The sequence below is a fragment of the Haliotis rufescens genome, unplaced genomic scaffold, assembly GCF_023055435.1.
Source record: "Haliotis rufescens isolate VD_foot unplaced genomic scaffold, xgHalRufe1.0.p SCAF_13, whole genome shotgun sequence".
NCBI classification, from domain to species: domain Eukaryota; kingdom Metazoa; phylum Mollusca; class Gastropoda; order Lepetellida; family Haliotidae; genus Haliotis; species Haliotis rufescens.
Window position 1 is genome coordinate 39,673,551 of NW_025963813.1, and position 23,189 is coordinate 39,696,739.

Below are 23,189 nucleotides of genomic sequence, written 5' to 3' on the forward strand. Positions count from 1 at the left end.
CAGTCAGCGGTATAGCTATAGTCTCATACTTTAAAAGGACATCATTAGATCGATTATCGTATAGAATATAACAAAGAAAGGCTTAAATGAAATTGTGTGCTTTTTAAGCTATGTATTATCAGTGACAGTATAGCCTCTGCCCTGACGAAACGAAAACACTAATGATTATAATGCTTTTCAAAGTGTTGGTTTTCCCGACTACATGCGTCCGCGTTCGCCTTTGTTTATTCCAACTTTATGTTGAACCGGACCTTCCGGAGTTTCTCTCGATGTTAATGGTTGCAGAATAAACTTCATTGAGTTGAGACTGCTATGTTGATTAATCCTTGGCGTTGTTTGGCACAACAATTGTTTCTAACAAGTGTGACAGTGTTCAACAGAACATATTGTAAAAGTTGAGGCTAGGAGAAAACTTGCTTAACGTCGCGTCCAAGATTATTGCAATTACATAGCCACGTCCATGCACAAGTGTGTGTGGTATTTTCTTGCTGCTTGTACTAGTCCGGACTAGTGCCGATTTTATAGTTCCAGCCCACTGAGATATCATGCCGCAGTTAAACATGATTACCCCACTTAGACACAGTATGCTGACCCCGGGCCGACCAGTACTTGTTATAGCCCCTCAATACCGAGCGATAGGCAGGGTAACAACAAGTACCATCTTTTCACGTTTTTTGATATGACGCGACATGGGATCAAACCCCGGACCTTCCGCTCTCCGTGCAGACACTCTACCACTAGACTACGGAGGCAGTCACATATTGTAGAAAGCAATGCTGACAGTCAAATATTAGTTCCTTTGGACATTATCGCCTTGGGCGCTAGGTATCATTCATTCATTCATTCATTCATTCATTCATTCATTCATTCATTCATTCATTCATTTGTATCTACCTCCAGTACTTGTCCATTATTACAATTATATGTGTATTTTGAGCATTATACATGTCACACGTATAACTGTGGAATGTCAAACAAGAACAGAAAGCCAAGTTTGTAATGGAACGCCGTTTATAGTTTGCTACACGTGACGTCTAATACCAGTCAGCATCACTTGCAAATATCAACATCCGCATCAGGGAACACAGCAAACCCGAATGTCCTTGCTGACAGCATGAGGAGCCCGCCATAGGCCTTTTGAGGGGGCATGTCGGGGATGGTGTTGTTCACATAATCCAGTCGTTTACCATTTAGTGTCACATTCCTGAAATTACATCATCAGTGGCAAAGAATCAATGTGAGCTCTCGCGCAATGCGACAGAAAGCCACGTCCTATCAACAACAGCCTATCAGTTATGCAGTTTGTACAATGATGACAGAATCAGAATATCAAACAATGCATGTTACAGCACAAATCACTTTTCAGAATGTATTACTTTCCATTGGTGTTCGTTGCAAATTGTTCAAAGTGTTCTATATATGTTCTTGACTATCAGTCTTGATTATCCGCCGATACAGATTCCACTGAATGTAAAAGGCAAAATAGTGGTGAAAATTATATGAATGATGCACCAGGTTTTAGCGAAATTTGTAAACTTGTTCTGCTATAAATAACCATTACGCGTGTATTCACTCGCCTCGAAGTAAGTTCTATGAACTCAGGCCTAAGCCAGAAGACATCCACATTGGTCTGGAATTGAGGGAATGTGACGACGGTGGTGTAGGTGTTGACGTTGATTATGTAGACTACAACACTACCTGGCTTGTAGTTGTAGACGCTGTAACAATACATGATGGCCATAGTGAGTGAAGGGACAATGCTGTCCAGGACATCAGAAATCACCCATTTCCTCACGAGAGTCGGGGTGAAATTGTGTTTCACGTCGCATTCAAGATTATTGCACTTACCTAGCGACGAACATTCACGTGTTTGTGTGTGTGTGTACATGTGTGGCTGCTTGTACTATTCCGGACTGGTGCCGATTTTACAGTGCTAGCCCAATGAGATACCATGCCACAGTTTACCATAAATACCAGATTCAGACACAATACACTGACTCTGAGCCGACCAGCCCTTGTTTAAGCCCCGTAATGCCGAGCGCCAGACAGGGTAACAAGTAGTACCATCTCTTGACGTCTTTTGGTATGACGCGGCCTGGGAAGATATGGTGTAATTCCAATACAGATGTTGATGATTAAGAAATAAATTATGATAATTAATTTACCTGTCCCTCCTATTTGGTTTTAATCGTCAATATTTTCTTCTGTATACTGAGCACACCATCTAACACACCCACTTTGTACCTTTCCTGTTTGGCACAGTGGGCGTAGACCCTGAAACTGTTGGTTGAGTTGGTCTGCACGGATAACACTTTATTCCCCACTAGTCTCTTGTAGAGTAAGGTCAGCCAGTAGTCCTGGAAAGTGACAATTGTCTTTGCATCACGTAGGTCTGAATCATATCTGAATATAAAAAGCACTACTGACTAACCCATGCATCACCTTCCAACTGTGTACCTGTTCTGTTTGGCACAGTGGGCATAGACCCTGAAACTGTTGGTTGAATGGGTCTGCACAGATAACACTTTATTCCCAACCAGTCTCTTGTAGAGCAAGGTCAGCCAGTAGTCCTGGAAAGTGACACATTCAAGCGTATTGTCATATACATGTAACGTCAAATACCTGTTAACCTGAATACATTATAGCATTATGTGTTTTCTATATTTGTATCACTGTCAGGGGCATGGGTCTGTGGTAATTAGGTTAAGAATTATTTAGTCTGTGATTAATGGCTGACACATATGTGAGTAAGTATGGATTGACCTCTTTTTATCAGTACTCCAGTTACAAATTGTTGCTACATAACACTCTGAACTCGTGTGAGTTTGGTTTGAGGTTGCTTTGAACAATACTACAATTTTGTGAGAGCGTGCCACGATCACCCGGGTGCGCGTATGGGTTTCACAAACCTAGAAATATAATGAAAGCGAACTGCGATAAGTACACATGACCATTGATTTCTTGCACGACTAAGGAACGTCGGCACAGCGAATTCCATACAACGTCTTAAGCCACTTCGCAATGTTCCCCTTCACCGTGGCTGACATTCATTCAAAGAAACCTGACACCGTTCATAATCGGATCAACAATTTGTAAGTAAGTAAATGTACAGTTGTTCATTTCACAAAGCGGCTTCCATGTCGCCATGGCAGGGGACTACATCCGTTTGCTTTCGGCGTAGACATCGCGGGTTCGAATCCCGTGGGCGACACACATTTTTCGTGAACTTGTTCTATCATCAAGGGAGTGGTGTTTAAGTCAGTTAGCGGCTGGTCAAAGACAGGGAAGCCATGTTTAGTTACACAATACTTAAAAAATAAACTGAACTAATATCCCTTCGTTAATGAGTCCTTGCTATAAAATTCATCATTTTGACAGTCATGAAAAATTAACATTAACAACGTTACAAAGCCAATATATAGATTGTACTCTGATTCATAATCATCTCAATGTCTTAAAGTGGCGACACTGCCAAAGGTGGAAGTGAGCAGAAAGCATCCTTCTCTCCACGGTTGCCTCGTGAAATCTACCAGGCAGGATAGTAAATTCGCTGTTTACTAACCTTCTGGTCGTTGTTACTAATTGAGTTACAACAATTCACTCAACTTTTCTCTCAGGACAAGGAGGCAGTCGAATAGTTGTGGTCTCGAGGTAATCTAGTGTTTTCTGTTCTTGCTGATATTCCACGGTTTCTCCAGTATTAGCTGCCTGTTTAACGCTTCACACAGTAAAATGTTCCAGGTAAATGAAAACAGTTGGTATAATTGACAATGTGGTTCACAACACATTCCCGAAAGAAACACATTGTGCGATGTTGATAAGATATTATATGTACCTACCGGGTAGGGTTCAAACGTGTTCATCTCAATGAGAGAATAATTTTGTCCATAGAATGATTGCCTTAAAACCCCTTTGAGTCCGATCCGTGAAGCAATACCGAGCTTGTCTAACCATCTGAAATATTCACATCATTACAATGTACATGTTGGTGTAAAAGTAATACAGTCACGTTTTGATTTCGATTCAGCAGTATACCTCTCTAAAGGTGATGTATTACACTCCAATTTGCAGCATTCCAGATACATCACTGTGGCCTTTAAATACTCAACTACCGAGACCATAATAATGCTATGATCAACGAACGATGTCGAGGTACAACTGCATATATTGGTGGCGGCTCTTGTGACACACGAAAGTTGTTAAACCTTTAATCTGAATTATCACACATGCAACTTACAAAGTTCAAAACAAATTTCGGCTGAGAGAACTTCGAGTAATTGTAGGTTTATGAAAATGAACCGTTCACTGTTAAGAGTGTGTTCTCCAGTTTCAAATATATCACTTCTTTTTTTAACTCATCTTTCATGGTAAGGGTTCTTAACAATTGTGTGTGTACTAAAGGAACACTTATCAATCGCATGTACATTAAAAAAACACATCAAAGAAGTGCACCAAAGAAGTGTAGATTGAATTGTTTCAGTTGTTCTCTTCAAAGGGTTTTCTGAGAACATTAAATGTACCGTTTGGTAACAAAGTTTGTAAATATGAAAAGGCAACGTCAGATGATTACGCGATTGGGATTTACAATTATTTGAAACAGATTTTGAATTAATTAGGTATCAAAGCATACACATGTCCCAAAAAATTGCAACAGAATTCATATGAAGTTGAGGGCCAATACACAAAAATAGATCACAGTTATAACCGTAGTTCGTTATAAAACAGCATATATACAGCAAATGGCCTGGCCCAAAAACCTGTTCGTTAAATCCGCCAGTTCGTTATAAACGTAGTTTACTGTATATGAATTCCATGTGTACGTAACATTTGTTCACCAGACATTGTTGTGAGTTATAAGAAACGAAATGCTAACCTATAGTAGACATTCTTGACAAATACTCACAGAAAGCCGGCCACATATCTATCCGACAGTCCAGGCGCTCCGCCTCCAGAGAAAGAAGACGTCTCCCCGAGCCACAAGGGAGTGTCGGGGTTGGCGGAGGTGGTGACGTTGCGTACAATGTCAATGAAACTGATGAGACTGTCCATCACTTTGGGGTCGATAAAGGTGTCCACTTTAGCATTGCCTTCGAAGCCGTAGTAACTAGACATTCAATAATTCCAAATTAGGTGAGAGTAGGTGAACTGTGGTTTAACGTCACATACAAGGATAACGTGGGCAGCATGATAGAACCGAGGATCAAACCACAGAATTTCTGCTCTCTGGGCAGGCACTCCATCTACTAGACCACGGATGTAACCTGGCACAAATTATTAAATATCTCCTTTACAAAGCATCTCAATGTTCATTACTGATTAATAGTATCTGTTGTCAAATGAAACTTAATTGAATATATAAATAAGAAAATTATAATAGCTTACTCACTGGTGGAAAGTTATCCTGTCAAGCGCTTTTCGTCCGTCCCCTTTAAAGAAACTGTAAGGGAATACATGTGAATCTAACAATACGACTCTTCTATTTATACTGGTTCATCCATACCGAGAACATCGGGCATAAGGAAGTATCTGCATACATGGTGTCAGTTTTACTGTAAAATCAGTATACCATATTGCTGTAATCAGTAATTATTTATCACAATAATGCTGCTTTCATCTGTTGTCATAAAGGCCCTTATACCAATTGCGCTGATTACGAGAAGATATGTTTTGTATTTTTCTACTTACGTTTTAAACAATATCGATTTTGGCCCTGAGATAGCTGTTACGTCTGGTCCAATCACCAGGGTGGATTCAAAGCCAGGTGTAGACTTGACTATTTCCCTAAGATGGACAAAATCTCGCCCAAGCTGTGCTCCAGATATTGTATCGGTGAAGGGTTCGGGAAAATATGCAGGTTCTAGAGAACAACCAAGTAGAGTACTGAATCAAGGAAATGACTCATGAATTCGAAACACATGAATTCATAAAGCACCCATAGCTGACTTTGAGTCAAGCACGATATGTTTTAGTAACACACGCAGATGAAGAAGCCAGGAAAAAAGTATATCGTCTACAAGAATGCTTGGCTGTATAATTATGACCTATATAACTATACACTACCATTTCCGAGTTCAAAGGCCGGTATCGTGTAGTTCCTGGCATTGCTATAGCTCATCAGTTCTTTGGCGTTTTCAGGGTCCCACTGTCCGTCTTTCCGCTTCAACACGTTGAGACCAAACACCAATTCCCACCCCACGATCCTCAAAAAGTCATTGAGATTGTCCCACATAGCACCTCAAAGATAAAAAGAAGAAGCATGTACTTCCAACGAAAGTAATATTTATTTATGCAAATAGTAAACAGTTATTTTAATTGATTGATTGATTTGTGTCGCTGTGTATAAGGATTTTAAATTACAACACGTTTTTAAACAGGAGCTTGCGTATGATGATTTCACAGCAGATAAAGTCAAGATTGTAAACATATTACGTTGTGAATCATTGAATGGGAATTTTACCACCAGGCTTCACCGAATTGTAATTGTAACGGACTATGTAAGTCCTTGTCAGCTCAAACCGTTTGACTTTTTTAACCAGTTGAACCTTATTCAGTTATGATTGTCATGGTATTGAGTACAGCTCTCCCCCCCCCCCCCCCCCCTAAAAAACAACAACAAACCAACAAAAAACAACAACAAACCAACAAAACAAAACAAGACAAAACCAACAAAAAAAACCAAAAAAAACCACAGAAACAAACAAACAACAAACAAACAAAAACAAAAACAGCATTTGACGTCACATATATAAGTCATATAAACATACCAGTATAAGTGGAGTTTGCACTTGTTCCCCCATGACCCGTTGGGTCAAAGGTCATGAAGTCTCCAGGTGTTCCTCCTATCCTCAGGTAGCACGGATACAATGCTTTAGCAAGTGTTTGCACTTTATGCGATCTAGTTTTAAGATAAAGTATATTCATCAGAAACTGGAAATAGTTGCGTTGCTATTTAAAACTTCAAATAATTTGCACCATATTCATGTATTATACTGTTACCTGAAGCAAATACAATCTATTTATCATTATTTGAATAGTACACTCACGCGAAATCAAGTCCTTTCCAATCAATTGATATTGGAAGCATGGATGAATCAAAGGTCACTCCAACGAAATGGTCATCTATCGATCCTATTTCCTTGTCTGTAGCAACAGTGACAGATACAGACTGACTCAGTGTACATTGCACAAACCAGGAACACAGAATAACGAGCAAACGTCTCACATACATGGTGTCAGCGGTAAAGTAAATGCAGATAAATGAATATCACCTTTAATCTGGATCACTGATGTCGAGTCAAGGCCATTTTACTGATTAGCCAGAAGTGATAAAACAACTAGTTTACGACCTTGGTGAAGGAAAAATTTGAAGTTGGACGATTCTGTAAGGCAAATAATGTCGCCCAGGAATAAGTTTCTTATCGATACGTTATTCGAATTCCTGGACTGACTGCTGGTTTTGGTTGTTTCGTGACGTTATCGAGTAACAGGACCTCGTCAGAGGTGAGGTGAGGTGAAATGGGATTTAACGTCGCGTCCAAGATTATTGCACTTATATAGCGACGTGCATGCACGTGTATGTATGTGTGTGGCTGCTTGTACTAGTCTGGACTGATGCCGATTTTTAGTACTAGCTCACTGAGATACCATGCCGCAGTTTAACATGAATACCCCACTCAGACACAGTATACTGACTCTGAGCCAACCTGTCCTTGTTTTAGCCCCTTAATGTCGAGCGCCAGACAGGGTAACAACAAGTACCATCTTTTAACGTCTTTTGGTATGACGCGATCGGGGATCGAACCCCGGACCTTCCGCTCTCAGGGCGGACGCTCTACGATTAGACCAAGGAGGCCGACCGGACCTTGTCGGAATGGAATGCACGAGAATTGGTAAAAAACACCATCCCAGTGAAAGTGGAGATAATCCTTCAGGTTTCAGACAATATTGATATGCTTCTTTGACATCGAAGTCAAATCTCTCAGGAGGCGCAAGCCTTCCATCTTGAGCTGCGTATACAGAATGAAAGCTTAATTATTATTCTTTGGCTCTCACCTTTTGGCACAATGGCAACTAGGCTTAGAAATGAAATGGAAATCTTTCGATGACTTTCTGTTAAAATGTTTTCGCTCAGTGTCCAGGGCGTTACCTCCTGAGTCAATATCAGAAGAATAATCCTTCTATATCTTCTGCGTTTGCTGAAGCCTAATTTGATGCGAGCCAGCTCATTCGCAGACTCAAAGATCAGATCAGATTTGTTGAGTGCTGCTTTTGCAGCAGCATCGGCCATTGTGTTACCAATGATTCCAACACGGCTTGGTAACCAACCAAAGACAATGTCGTATTGGCCAGTTACAAGATCATTATACAATTCAATAATTGTTAATAAAAGTGGATGTTTGCAAGACTGATTCTTAATTGCCTGAAGACGGGATAGAGAGTCTGACAATACATTGAACTGTTTATGGTTTGATTGTTTGATATTCTAGTGCTGTCAAGATTGCCTTTGACTCGGCCATAAACATGGAACAGTTAGCTGGTTATCTTCATGATATAGTCATGGATCCAATGACGATGACGTTGGCAACTGCGTCACCATACTTGGATCCATCTGTAAATATACATTTGTAAGTATCAGTGTGTCTTAATTGATTATATTCTTGTTGATAAATCAATTGATTTGTTTCAGATTTCTTAAGTTTAGCTCATGACAGGTCAACCTGTATCTGTACCAACTGCCATGGACGAGATGACAAATGCTGAGCTAGAGCTATATATTGAAGATTGATATTGGCAGCAGAAATGGCTGGTTTAGGATATTTGTCTGTGTCACAAAAGAGGGGCATGATTTTGATGACGAGATGTGGTCACCGCTGCAGTTTGTTATCTGTGCAGTCATGCTGCTTACTGCAGCGGGAACAAATTATGAGTTATGACAGGACTTAGCCCCATGTGCGAATTGCTGACATTTAAAACGACAGAGTGGATTTGGTATATAACCAGTTGATTGATGAAGGAAGTTTTGTTAAAGCAAATGTAAAAAGGTAAGTTTGGGTTTTAATAAGATTATCACCATCTTTTTTTCATAAATTGCTTCACAGATGTTACAACTTAAGGTTCCTCTTTTGACATGTCTTAAAGGCGTACAACGCCTCGACATAAATTTCAGTATTTGCGACATAATGCGCTTGGAGAAGATTTAGAGATTGTTGTCTCTTTGCACACTCCACAAGTAGTGAACCTGATCGGAGACGAGTAACATTCTTGACAGCACCACATATTCCCTGAATAGACTTGGAAATGATGAAGGGGTTAATGTTGGGGGGTTCTCCATCAACGCCTTCAACAACCAGAAATCGTGGCCAATAGTCAACACTGAGTATAGATTTCTCATCAGAAGAAACAGCAGTATCAATACGTCGTTTCTTTGATTTTGTACGAGAACCAATGAACTGTCATGTAGCCGTAATGAAAGGAAGTTTATTCAACAACCCTACTCCCCACCCACCAAGGAGTGTCAACAAGGACGGTGTTGAAGTGGAATCTGACTACAAACACCAGGACTACAAGGGTGTTTTACTCCAGAAATAAAGATTGATTGATAGAATCGGGCCAATATTACCACCAATCTAGGTAAAGTAAGGGTGGAAGTGATGTGTTTTGCAAAAGGGACACCTCTCCCTGGCTCCAGTGCCCTCAACCATCAGAATCCCGTCCTCCATCAACAAAGGGCCGCAACCAACGGCAAACGGGTAGCCCAATTCGCTGGTCTCTTACGACCAGCAATGTAGTGCTGAGGACACATTCTTATCTACTCAGGGTTCCCATGTGGGTTAACTTCTTTAAGAAACGTGTTATAAAACGCAAATCCAATGCATTGAGAATGTTCCATCAGTTTCGAGGAGGTCGAAAATGTCTAGATCATCAGGGTGACTCACCTGTTTAAAACAGGAGAGAGGTGACACAAAGGATCCATGGTGTTCAAAATGATATTCTTGTATTAACCATACCTTTTATCAGGCTTTTGCTAAAACCAGATTAGCATTTTGTGTTAAATAAGTCCATCGTTTTAAGATCAGTATCTGACTCTATACGAGCATTCTTTCATGCACGCTTGGAGCAGCCCTCTTCATCATATTTGGAATCATATAATCCCGAACCTGAAAGTGTAAGCAAGGGTAGATCTGTCACTAACACGCCTGGACCACCCACGCGATCATTCGACCTACGTCTTTAACAGACTGTTATTATTTTATTGATAAAGTATCTGTTGTTATTGTAGCTTGATACTTAACCGGATACAGCTGCGATGTGTATTGTTATCTAATGTTAATGTGATGGCACCAGAGTGTTATATTAAGGGTTTGAATGATTCTCTTTCTTGTCATTGTGTGAGGCCCATTTCTGGTGTCCCCCGACGCGATATTGCTGGAATTTTGTTAAAAGCGGCGTAAAACCATACTCACTCACTCACTCTTTTCAACCTCCATCTTGGGTTGAACCTCATTTGGAAACTAATCAACTACTAAATACTTTTGACATATATAGGCATTCTGTCAATAAGAACACCGAAACAATGTTTGATAATTTCGATGCTCTCAGCCTATTATATACAGGAACGTTACACGACTAGGTATAGCATTCTAACAAGATAGGAAAGCAAATATTTGCAATGTAATATTAGTTTAATGTCGAACACATTACAATAAGTACCGTCAGCATCATTTGCAGATATCAACATCCGCATCAGGGAACACGGCAAACCCGAAGGTCCTTGCTGGTAGCATGAGGAGCCCGCCATAGGCCTTTTGAGGGGGCATGTCGGGGATGGTGTTGTTCACATAATCCAGTCGTTTACCATTTAGTGTCACATTCCTGAAATTACAACGTTAGTATCTTGGAATCAATGCTTCCTCTTGTGCCAATAAGACGCAGACTAAAGCACCGATAACACATCAGTCAGTTTGATGTTCGATAGAAATGTATGTGACATTACAGGTCACGTTTAAGTAGGTAGCACGTTATATGACGGCAAAGTCGTTGCATATATATTAGCCTTTGTCATGAAGTATTGGTGTTCTGCTACATATTAGTCTCTACAGCATATTAATGATCATGTATCCCATACTTGCCTTGAAGTAAGGTCAATGAACTCTGGTCTGAGCCAGAAGAGATCCATATTCTTTTGGAATTGTGGGAAGGTGACGACGGTGGTGTAGATGTTGACGTTGATGATGTAGACTACAACACTTCCCGGCTTGTAGTTGTATACGCTATGTAAACATATGGGAAAGTGTGAGACACAAGGATTAATATAGACACATCAGACGTCATTAAATTCCAGTACGTCACGGAAATGTGTGACTACAAAGCAGACATCTATGTTCTAGAAGTTGACGGTTAAAATGTAAAATGGAAGTAAGTAAGGATAAGAATGCTTGATAACGGTATTAGAACCTACGCCAAAACGTCGCTCTTAATTGTAATAAAGAAGTTGTTCATCCATAAATTCTTATCCATACTTAGTACTACAACTTCTAAATGCCATTCAAAGAAGTAAAAAGAGAGCGCTTAAAAAGTCGGTACTCGTCTCTGACTGTTCCACGTAACACATTCCAACGGTGTACCTGTTCTGATTGGCACAGTGGGCGTAGACCCTGAAACTGTTGGTTGAGTTGGTCTGCACAGATAACACTTTATTCCCAACCAGTCTCTTGTAGAGCAAAGTCAGCCAGTAGTCCTGGAATGTAGCCATTGTCACACAAAGGACATACATATACACACATGTATGCTTAATATAGATATGAATGATTGTGAACGAAAAAGGTCTCGCATCAAATAAAAGCAACAAAACCTTTTTCGTAAGAAATCTCTTCTAAAAGCAGAGTCGATTGTACGGTTCCAATTAAATCCAGTGTATCACTCACATGTATGCGCTTAAAGAGTAGGGATATGAGTCATTTTGAAACTTTCACGATATCCAACGAGTTCTTCACAGTTCGAATCAGACACAGATACAGATTAAGGAACAGAAAATATGAATTTTAGATCAAAAGATAAGATATTATTTGAACTTACCGGATAAGGTTCAAACGAGTTCATCTCGATGAGAGAATAATTTTTTCCATAGTAAGACTGCCTTAAAACACCCTTAAGTCCCATCCGTGAAGCAATCCCGAGCTTGTCTAACCATCTGAAATAGCATTTCATTGAGGTAGGCGTAGATCAAGGTTAGTCCATATACTGTAACAGGGTGGCGTTGATTTTACGTTCAGTAGACGACCCATGGCTTCGAGGTACGGTTTCACATTCATTCATTCCAGCAGGTTTTACAACATATATGGTCATGTAGCCAGAGGCATCATACCTGCGACCTACACACTCCCAGACCAGCTTACACAAGACGAGACAATATAACTTCTCAACAGCTGACAAGTGTCATCAGTATTTTTGTGTTTATTTGCTGCTTCTGCTCCAGTTCCAGTATGGTCGTGAGATGCATGTGCCAAGTACATTCCTCTGTGGGATATGCTCGGCATAAGAACCCGATATGAATAAGGATCAGGTGGTTACCATGCAGGGTCCAGCTGATTGTGTGGCATCATACCCTGATTGTCCATGAAGTCAAGACCCGTGAAGATCCGGGGTAGAATAGATCTTCAACAACACATGCTTGCCGTAAAAGCCGACTGTGCTTGTCGTAAGAGGCGAATAACGGGATCGGGTGGTGAGGCTCGCTGACTTGGTTGATGCATGTCATCGATCCCAAAAGCGCGGATCGATGCTCATGATATTAATCACTGGATTGTCAGGTCCAGACTCGATTATTTACAGACCGCCGTCATATGGAATAGTGCTGAGCTCGGCGTTAAACAGCCAACCTGCCAACCAACCGTGTTGTCAAGCTCTGGTTGGCCTGACTAGTTTATGTACAGTCCGCTTCACTATGTCTGGACTATATCTAACTGTATCATAACAAAACATTCATCTATAACAAACGAGGCGATTGGGTAGACTCGTGGATAAAGCTCGCTGTAGACCCAGGTCTGATTCCACACATGGGTAAATTGCTTGTAGCCCCCCCTCCCCACCCGAGATATGGGATAGTGCTAGGAGAATCGTAAAACCATACACACTCACTCATGCAATATAATCGTTATAAGTTAAAGAAAAGATACCTTGAAAAGACAGGCAATACTCACAAAAATCCTGCGACATATCTGTCAGATACACCAGGAGTTCCCCCGCCATAGAATGTCGATGTCTCCCCAAGCCAAAGGGGCGTGTCGGGGTTGGAGGGGGTGGTGACGTTACGCGCGGTTTCTATGTCAGATATCAGACTGTCCATCACCTTGGGGTCTGTACAGGCGTCCGGTGTACCAAATGATTTGTAGGCGTAGTACCTGCACAGTAAATTGATTTCTGACCACAAAGTGTCTCCACTATACTGATTAAGAAACAGTCATATAAAAAAGTGAACTTAAAAGTAAGTGATGGAATGAACATAATTGGATAGAGAATGATTCCAGTTCAAGACTCACTGGTGGAATGTTATCCTATCAACTGCTTTGCTTCCTTCTCCTTTGAAGAAACTGTAAAACAGTAAAAATAAATCCAAGAATCAGAGCCGTTTTATAATTGTTTTATACATTGGGTATTGTCAGTGACTCTTATTTTAGGAAATGAGATAGTGTCAGAGACACTTCAAAATATTGAAAATATCTGATTTAACATATTGCTGTAACAAAGCAATTGGGAACATTTATCTATGCTTATGAGACATAATTGACAGTGATTCATAAACACATGGTCATGATATAGTCGGAATCGTACAATCGAATCTGCTGGTAGCAGAGATTTCTTATGAATATGGAAGGATTTTGACGTTTTCATTTACATTCAAATAACAACGCTCTTGTTGCTGTTACCAATCTTGACATTGCTGTCACGTTCACTTCCACTTACTCTCGGAACACCAATGATTTCTTCCCTGTGATACCTGTAACGTCTGGTCCAATCACCAGGGTGGATTCGAACCCAGTAGTAGACTTGAGTATTTCCCTAAGATGGGCAAAATCTCTCCCAAGCTGTGCTCCAGATATTGTATCGGTGAAGGGTTCGGGAAAATATGAAGGTTCTAGAGACCAAACGAAGTAGAGTACAGAATTACGAATGTCATTTTTTCCCCATTGAACTACACAGTTTGATATTTTCAACGTACAATTTAAGATTTGCAATGTACTCTTATGGCACGGGATTTAAACAAGTTATATTGTCACTTGGAGAAATAGAATGTGAAATAGATAGATGTTATGCTGTTCGAGCATTACAACTCTTTCCCTGTTCACTACCATTTCCGAGTTCAAATGCGGGTATCTTGTAGTTTCTGGCATTGCTATAGGTCATCAGTTCTTTGGCGTTGTCAGGGTCCCACTGTCCGTCTTTCCGCTTCAGCACGTTGAGGCCAAACACCAAGTCCCAACCCACAGTCTCCAGAAAGTTATTAAGTTTGTCCCATTCAGCACCTCAAAAATAATCAACCAAATGTACCATACAATGTGTCCGTTCGCGGCATGATGAAGCCAAGGGATAGCTATGCCCGGATAAATATGCGAAGAGAAGAATTGCACGTAAGGGCTACTTTCGGTGTTTACAAAAAAAACATGGCATCGCCCAATATATAAATTACAGTCCCAGAGAAGTCAAATCATTATGTAGGACAGTTGGAAAGACATCGGTTAACGTACGTACCACCACCAAGACCACGTAAGAACAGACTGCTAACGTGTTTGTAATCATTATCAAAATAATAGTCCACCAGTCTCTGAAAACATGTTAACTGCCAGTTGGCACCATCCGACAAACTAATCACTGGCTAAATGATGTAATATCGTATCAATGCACACATTCCAGGAACACTTGTTTTGGAACAGAGATGAGAATACGCATTACGATGATAGATGTATGATGACATTATATGACGAACAGGTTAACACACTTGTGTGTACTAAGATATTACAAACTATGTACTTAATTAGCTCGCGAACCCGTGATGATCCAGGTTAGGTCTTCAACCCATGCTTGCCATAAAAGGCGACTATGCCTGTCTTAGAGGCAAATAACGGGACCGGGTGGTCAGGCTCGCTGGCTTAGTGCATGTCATCTTACCCTGATGGCGTAGATTGATGCTCATGATGTCAGTCACTTGAATGTCTGGTTCAGACTCGATTATTAACACAGTATATAAAGCTGGAATATTGCTGAGTGCGGTTTTAAACATAAATCAAACATAGCACGCAAACGTTTGCTAAATACCATGTATATTCCCGATACAAATAGAACCAGAACCCACTTGCGCGAAATTTATATCTATTTATCTTTCTAGTGTATTCATGTGAGGAAATGCATTGCAGAATTAATTGCTGACATGTACATATATGGGTTTGAACGTTGCAGTTGTCTGTACCCTATTGAAAGTGTCAGTGATATTGTAACCACATTACACTTTCACAGGCGCTCTATTCCTTCAGGGAAAATAACACACGGTTTAAATGAAGGCAATAGGTTCGCTTTGAAATATTAAACGTCTTGAACCAATTCAACATTATTCAGTTATGATTCTTGTGGTATTGAATACTTTCAAACCAGGAGTCACGTGTATGTCATGTAAACATGCCAAGCTTTTCAATCAATTCTGTCATCGTAATTATCCCTGCCAGCTCAACCGTTATGAAATAATGACAGCTATGAACCAGTTCAACAATATTTAGTTTTGACTATTGTGGCATTGAATAAACTTCGATCATCACTGCCTAGAATCATACCAGTATAAGTGGAGTCTGGACTTGTACCCCCATGACCCGTTGGGTCAAAGGTCATGAAGTCTCCAGGTGTTCCTCCTATCCTCAAGTAGCACGGAGACAATGCTTTCGCAAGCGTCTGCACTTTAGGTGAACTAGAAAAACAAGTCTTACAATAACATGTATTCTCACAAACTAAAAAGAGTTGTTTTAGTTCAAATTTGAAAGATTATTAATCATATTTATGTAAAATAGTGTTACACTGAAACACATAAGGAAATGATACACTCACCCGAAATCTAGCCCCATCCAATTAATAGATATTGGTAGCATTTGGGAATCAAATGTCACTCCAACGAAATGGTCATCTATCGTTGCTATTTCCTTGTCTGTAGCAACAGTGACAGAAACAGACTGGCCCACTGTACATTGCACATGTAAGGAGCAGAGTATAACGAGCACACGTGTCACAGTCATGGTGTCAGCAGTAAAGTAAATGGAGATATAGAAATAAGACCTTTGATCTGGGGCACTGACTCTGATAAGCCAGGAATGCCAGAAACAGCTGCGTTCTTTTCTCGAGGATGGCAAAATGAAGTTAAAATGAGAAATATGTCTTACAAGGGAGTAAATTAATGTTAATTGCTGCATTGGTCTTCTCATTCCACAAGTTTATCAGTTTGAGTTTCCATTATTATACCTTCAAAGACGACGATATTGAAATGAAGATATTTCAGCTTATTTAAATGACATGATAAAGGATTGTACATGCATATCTGGCGATCGTTGAATGTTGTAGATTTTATATTAGTCAAATAAAATGTGTAGCTGAAAAGAATATAATTGAATAGATAAGATCACATTTACTTGCACTAACGGAACAGACTGACTCACTGTACATTAATCATGCAATGATCAGAGTATAACAAGCACACGTCTCACAGTCATGGCGTCCTCAGCACTGCATGTTAGTACCTATATAAAGAAGTATAACATTTAATGTGAATGACTGACCTCGTGTCAATGGCAAAGCTCTGATAAGCCAGAACAGATAAAACAACTTGCTTATTTCAGTACGATGATGGATTTTTTTAAAGTATAATAAAATGCTTTTATGGACCCAGATATATCTGACATAACGTAATGAACCTATGTATTATGCTAATTGTACCAGTTTATCAAGTTTGACAGTGTACAATGATACTGCCTTGAAAAGGTGAAGAAATGACAATGTCTTCATAATTAAACATATTCAGGTTTAAAAAAAACAACATGCGACCATTTATCATTGTATATATTTGTATACAACATTCACAATCAACAGAACAATGAAGCCATGACATAACTATCACCTTTTTTTATTGAATGTTATATTGTAAAGAGCCGCATGGTCAGTAATTGTGTGCATACCTTATCTTACTGTTCGAAAGATACATATTTAATATTTGTGATGCTGTTTTGTGTGTTAACACCAATGTTGGTCGAAAGTACGCTCCGTGCGGACTCTGGATTCGAATAGGTCCTAAGCAACCTATGTTGGTCGAAAGTACGCTCCGTGCGGACTCTGGATTCGAATAGGTCCCAAGCAACCTATGTTGGTCGAAAGTACGCTCCGTGCGGACTCTGGATTCGAATAGGTCCCAAGCAACCTATGTTGGTCGAAAGAAGCTACTAAATGGATCGCGTGGTCAGGTTCGGTGACATGGTTGATTGCAACCCAATCCCAATTGCATGGATGGTTGCTCATGATATCATTCGCTGGAGGGTCAGATCCAAACTGCATTATTAACAAGAAGCCATCATAGAGGTGGAATATTGTTAAATCTGCTTTAAGCGAACAAACTAAAATATATATTACTCACTTTACGACGTCACTTTTAGTCGTGAAGTAATAACTTTTTACATTGAACAATGTTTTCTTATTGAATTCGGCTCGTTACCGGCATCATGGGCATCGAAATGTCTATCTTAATAATTATAGTATGCAGTCCTAATAATTTTCCATGATGTCGATGCACATATTAAAAAAACAAAAAAACATGTCGACTAGTTAAGTGACAATTGCTGTATCCAGAATGTATCAACAATATTTTATCAATTAAGTTTCTTAGTTTAGACGAACTACTGTTTTTTTCTGAGGTTGAATTTTACGTTCATGTTATTTCACGATTCAGAACGTTGTACACTCTTGTTGTTGTTGTTTTTAAAAAAAATTAAAAAATTATGATTCGTTTTCATGGTTTCGTCACAGACATCAGGGGTTTTGATATGTTTTTCTAATTAAAGCGTACCTTCTGAATAATTTCATATAATGATGCCATGATGTGAATCTATAAACAAACAAAACCATGTCAACTAGTAAAGTGGCATATGACTTATGCCGAATGTATCAACAATATTTTATCCATGACCATTTTACACGAAATGCTGCTTTTTCTGAGGTCAAGTTAACGAGTTTGTTTGACGTCCATGTTGTTTCACGCTAACACCGTTCTCAATATCACAATGAAGAATTCCCGAGGGTGACAAATTATAAAATGTTCACGTATGTGAAAGAGAGACAGCAATGAGTATGCGTAGGCATGTTTAGATGTCAATAAATCTCCTTTTGTGTATGCAACTGACAATTCAGAAAACAATTAACAAAACTAACCATGGAAGGCACTGAATACCGGTAAATTGTCAAGTAGCCATGTAGGGAATATGTTCGGACATATCCAGACTGACACGTCCAGGTCAGTTTGACAGTTTGAACATTGATCTACTTTGTGCGAGCATGAACCTTTTCAACCAACATTTCTGACTTGAACAAGTCTTAACGACAATGTAAATAGTGTTCGTGGTTCAATAGCGATGTACATCATCTTGCATCAATAACGCGCAACCCGTACCTAAATATTGACAGTAGCGGATGACCTCGCTTAGGTGAACACTACCAAGCTGACTGTCGTTCATTTCCCGATGAACGGCAGTATGTCACGTGATTACGTTGTCAATCGAGCGGAGGCATACAGAACTGCTTAAGGGTGATTCATCAATATCTAAAAATAACATTACAAATCATTTGGGAAAACTGAGAGTCACATCGAGTCAGGCTATGAATGATGCAGGCTTTGAGGCCAGACAGATCATATATATGAAATGAAGCGTCCATTCTAATCTATAACAGAGAATGTTCGATTTACCCAAAGAAATCATTGAGCTCCACACCCTGTCGTGTATTGCTTCGGGACATCCAGCCACTCCGCCTCTGGCGGCAATTGGGTATGACTCAAACACACTCCAAAAGTTCACAGAACGTTAATAGCAATCCATTTTCAGCATCAGCTGGGTCTGGATTTCTTTCCAAAGCTAACTTTACTGGGTGCAACTTTTATTCCCAGCTAATGGCATTGCGGTAGTCGCCATTTTCTGCCGTTTATAAAAGCAAGGGATGTCACTCCAACTTGAATGTTTGGAACGGATGACGTCACGACGTCACGACTCGCCCCGTTGATATAGTTCGCTTTAAATAATTAAATTTTGATGTTTAATGGGTTATTTGGTTATGATTTATGTATCTATCAATATAAGGATTGAAGCTGTATTTGTTGACGTGTCTCACCTGAGCAAATTCCATGATGCGCGAAGCATGATGCGTGAGGCACTGTCTTCATCAGCAAATGAACGTCAACGAACACAACCTCAATCCTTAAATACACAATGTGCTGTTTTAAGCCTGCATGGATCTCGGCATTTGTGGAGTCAAACATGAGGTCCAACATCAGGGCTACAGGGCAACTTGACTTGATTGCAGTGATGTTGCCAGCAACGATTGGATATTGAGAAGTGCTGAGCTAGAAATCAGCTCACTCTATCTGTTCCTGTCTTCGAGACTGATTCGTCCATCACATATTTATGTTTATTTGTTCATGTTTTTTTAAATTGCCGTAATTTGTTGAAGCTGATCTTGCCGCTTCTTCCCGACAACTCCAAAGAGACAAAAATGTCAACTATTATTTCACATCATTTACATCTTGACCCTGGAGTGAAAAAATCACAGGATCACATAGTCTCTTTTTAACTCAGAGTCCCGGGGACAATCTAATGCTTTGAGATATGCCTAATTCCCTTCGGTTATTAATAACTCTATCTGTTCTCAACAATTAGCAATGAACGAGTAATTGCTAATTGAGTTGTGTTTACTGTTTTTACTAATGTCCAAGAAATATCACAGTGGGGGACAACAGAAATGAGATGTGAGCCTTTTCACATATATTCGTTCCTTGGTGCAAAACGCTAAAATCAACTAATAGTCGGGTAGCCCATAGTGCTTGAAGCGCATTTGAGGGAAATCAACCCGGACCTTCGGCCTGGCGTACGTGCGCTTCAAGCACCATGGTCTACCCGACTATTAGTTGATTTTAGCGTTTTGCACAAAGGATTGATACAATGTATATGTGAATAGGCTCACACCTAATTAATGAAGTAACATTTAAAAATAGTCATGTCCACTGCTTACTTTCTTCATGTAAACGTGACGATGAATGCTCAATGCGCAGTCATGCAAATATCAATATCGTTTTCAGAAATGCATTTACATTATTGCCTTTCAGAACTATTAAGAGTCTTATTCAACCAGAAAAATATTTATCTACATTAACATCAAGAACCCTTCGACGTCCTTTTATTCAGTTGTATTTTTACATCTCGTAGGAATGTAATTCTAACTTGAATATCTTTCAGCTGGCGTTTTGGATGAAACAAGTTGTTTCTCTGTCCGTGTCAGTTGGGATCTCATGTTTGGTCTGAATGGTCTTGAAAGACATGAAGGGCAATGGGATTCTACCAGTGCTGAGGTGTTCTTAGTCTACATCTCAAAGAAAGGATATCAACTGTATGACCTGGAGCTTGGCAACGGTATGCAGTAAAATAGTAACTTTAACCATCTGAAATGAATTTCAGCAGTGTATGGCAATGAAAGGGTTGTTATCACCACTGTCAACTGAGTTTTGTTAATTTGTATGTTTATTTGTTTTTAATGCTGCACTCAGCAATATCCCAACTGTATGACGGCGTCTGTAAATAATCGTCAGTCCAGTGACCTATATCAAGAGCATCGATCTACGCAACTGGGATCCGATGACAAGTATCAACAAAGTCAGCGACCCTGATCTCACAGGTTCAACATAACAGTCACCGGCCAGGAGCTGAGTTTAGACTTTGAGTGACTGCAGAAGCTGCTTAGAGACCGTTCACACGTCAACAACACTCTCATTGTTGGGCCTGATATCAACAGCATCACAGCCAACGACACACTCGCCTGTTTGGAACAGGTACGTAATTATGATTGTTCCTCACTGCCCATGTATGTAATATCTCGTGTTAGAGTCACAAAGTATTTTCAACCTTTGTAGTTGCAAAGAAGTGAATTTGGCTTAACACCCCTTTTAGCAGCATTCCAGTTATATCACGGCGTGTCAGCTTAATGTGGGAGGAAAGCCCGAAGTGATGCAGGTCTCAGACGTTTACCACTTCGGTGAAACCCACGAGCACGGGTATGGTGCTGACAGACCTAGAAACATAATCGGGGCGAACCGGGATTCGAACCATAGGTTTCTGGCGTGCCCAAGGGACGTGCCCCCATCTGAAACAGTCAAACTTAAACTAACCGGATCAGGGAGAAGGCGACTGTGTAAAATGACAACGTCAGTAACCGCCAGAGCAACTGGGCCCTGTACTATAAGCAAGCAATGGTTATAAGGAGTTGTTAACATCATTCTTACATATTACACGTGTATGCAAGACGGTAACCAGATCCTCATAATTATCATAGTTAATTGACACTTCTCTTTCATAATAAATATTACATGGCCTTATATTCCTATGGATAATATAACTATAATTAATAATTACATTATTGTATAACACACGCTTGACATTGCTGCACAAAAGCAAGGTAGCAACCTGTTTTGTGACACTATCTCATGTTCTTATTAAGAACAGGAATAGGCGGTCGGGTAGCCTAGTGGTTAAAGCGTTCGCTCGTCACGCCAAAGACCTTGGTTCGATTCCCGATATGGGTACAATGTGTGAAGCCCATTTCTGATGACCCCCGCCATGATATTGCTGGAATATTGCTTAACGCGGCGTAAAACCATACTCACTCACTCACTCACTAGAACAGGAATAATCTTTCCAGTGGTACATTGTGTATAAAAGCAATTTGGATCCGTGCATGAACTGATAATAGTTGATATATGTAACTGTAGTTGTAGCTCGTTTCCAGGTGGCTTGATAAACTTGGAATCTCGGCCAGATATAGAATTAAAGGGGTGATGCGACAGGTGCTCCTCGAGGGCCCGAATAGGCTTATAATTATAAGCTCCTCATGGTCCACGATATATATACATGTATATTAAATGTCAACAAAGCGTTTTCGCAATCAAAATACATGTAGCGCGGGAAGTCCCTACGGTGACTGGTCAAATTGTTCCATACGTACAACTATCCGGCAATAGCAGTCACCTGTACCAAAGTGCTACGCTTATTGTTCTTATAATTTTGAATATATACAGTGAAAGCTGTAACTAAAATGACACGATATTGGAATTTCTTCCGGCCATTGCATCAAATTCTCTTTTTATACGTACATGTACGTTGTTTCATCTTCTAAATAATAATATTCTTTGACTTAACTGATCTGAACTAGAACGTATATCTAGTACACCACGTTTGGGAAGATTTCCACGGCGATCGATGACTAAGTGAGATCGTTTATCGCCTGACTAACGCCGTTAGAATTTGGCACAGTTGTCTAATTTTGGTATGTTAACATGTGCTTTTCATGTCTGTTTGAAGGTGTGCTATTAAGAAACAATACGTTTTTTAATTTTTTAATTTTTAAAATCTTTATTCACATTTCAAATAAAATACAATGTGCAACATTTCAACAATTATACATAATTCAAAATCCACTCCCTTTATTTCAAACTTTCAAAGCAAATTGCAAATATAGACAATCATAAAATATGTTATCATGTTATATTCCTAGGATTAAACAAGTTTGTGCAAGGAAGACCAGAACTAAAAGAAAGCTGTATAATTGCAATTTAAGAATGCAATTAATTTGGTCATATTGTACTATCTAATAATTTTACCTTAAATTTATTTCAACTTTAGCTGAAAACCCTTTTCGTGATTTTTAAAACACAATACATTTGATAAGTAATATAACTACATTGAGAGAGTTGTCTCCCTTCCACTGATGTCGTTAACCAGTTGAGAACAAGCTCCCACGTCTGAGCAACATATTTACAATCATAAAATCAAAAACGCTAATGTACATACAGTTGAGTACGGGAATGGAATCTTTTACAGTGAGAAAGCTGTCAAATTGGATCCAAGATTGCA

At 39.7% G+C, this 23,189-nt stretch overlaps 2 protein-coding genes across 4 annotated transcripts; both read right to left on the reverse strand.

Moving 5' to 3' along the window:
• Positions 1–993: 993 nt before the first annotated feature.
• LOC125378668 (heparanase-like) lies at positions 994–7,321 on the reverse strand. 2 transcript variants are annotated; one of them, XM_048394591.1, is made up of 10 exons: positions 7,044–7,320; positions 6,765–6,895; positions 6,061–6,234; positions 5,686–5,857; positions 5,387–5,437; positions 4,904–5,104; positions 3,840–3,954; positions 2,245–2,357; positions 1,578–1,718; positions 994–1,204 (listed from the first exon to the last, which is right to left on the reverse strand). In XM_048394591.1, the coding sequence occupies exons 1-10, from the start codon at positions 7,226–7,228 to the stop codon at positions 1,051–1,053; spliced, it is 1,437 nt and encodes a 478-aa protein (XP_048250548.1). In that variant the 5' UTR covers positions 7,229–7,320; the 3' UTR covers positions 994–1,050. The 2 variants fall into 2 exon arrangements, with proteins under 2 accessions (XP_048250548.1, XP_048250549.1); XM_048394592.1 differs by lacking the exons at positions 994–1,204; positions 1,578–1,718; positions 2,245–2,357 and adding an exon at positions 2,382–2,570 and having other exon boundaries at positions 7,044–7,321.
• Positions 7,322–10,663: 3,342 nt separating this feature from the next.
• LOC125378660 (heparanase-like) lies at positions 10,664–16,764 on the reverse strand. Of its 2 annotated transcripts, none has more exons than XM_048394567.1 (10): positions 16,692–16,764; positions 15,822–15,952; positions 14,349–14,522; positions 13,963–14,134; positions 13,539–13,589; positions 13,200–13,400; positions 12,076–12,190; positions 11,625–11,737; positions 11,130–11,270; positions 10,664–10,872 (listed from the first exon to the last, which is right to left on the reverse strand). In XM_048394567.1, the coding sequence occupies exons 1-10, from the start codon at positions 16,703–16,705 to the stop codon at positions 10,719–10,721; spliced, it is 1,266 nt and encodes a 421-aa protein (XP_048250524.1). In that variant the 5' UTR covers positions 16,706–16,764; the 3' UTR covers positions 10,664–10,718. The 2 variants fall into 2 exon arrangements, with proteins under 2 accessions (XP_048250524.1, XP_048250523.1); XM_048394566.1 differs by lacking the exon at positions 16,692–16,764 and adding an exon at positions 16,090–16,472.
• Positions 16,765–23,189: the final 6,425 nt, after the last annotated feature.

Excerpts from the sequence above, each read along its gene's own strand:
- LOC125378668 (XM_048394591.1), bottom strand. The coding sequence starts at position 7,228 with ATGTATGTGAGACGTTTGCTCGTTATTCTGTGTTCCTGGTTTGTGCAA. Across the intron at positions 3,955-4,903 it reads AGATATGTGGCCGGCTTTCT|ATGGTTAGACAAGCTCGGTA; the intron begins GTGAGTATTTGT and ends TGAATATTTCAG. Across the intron at positions 2,358-3,839 it reads ACACGTTTGAACCCTACCCG|GACTACTGGCTGACCTTACT; the intron begins GTAGGTACATAT and ends GTCACTTTCCAG.
- LOC125378660 (XM_048394566.1), bottom strand. The coding sequence starts at position 16,460 with ATGAGAAGACCAATGCAGCAATTAACATTAATTTACTCCCTTGTAAGA. Across the intron at positions 15,953-16,089 it reads TGGATGGGGCTAGATTTCGG|TTCACCTAAAGTGCAGACGC; the intron begins GTGAGTGTATCA and ends TTGTTTTTCTAG. Across the intron at positions 11,271-11,624 it reads CACTGTGCCAATCAGAACAG|CGTATACAACTACAAGCCGG; the intron begins GTACACCGTTGG and ends ATGTTTACATAG.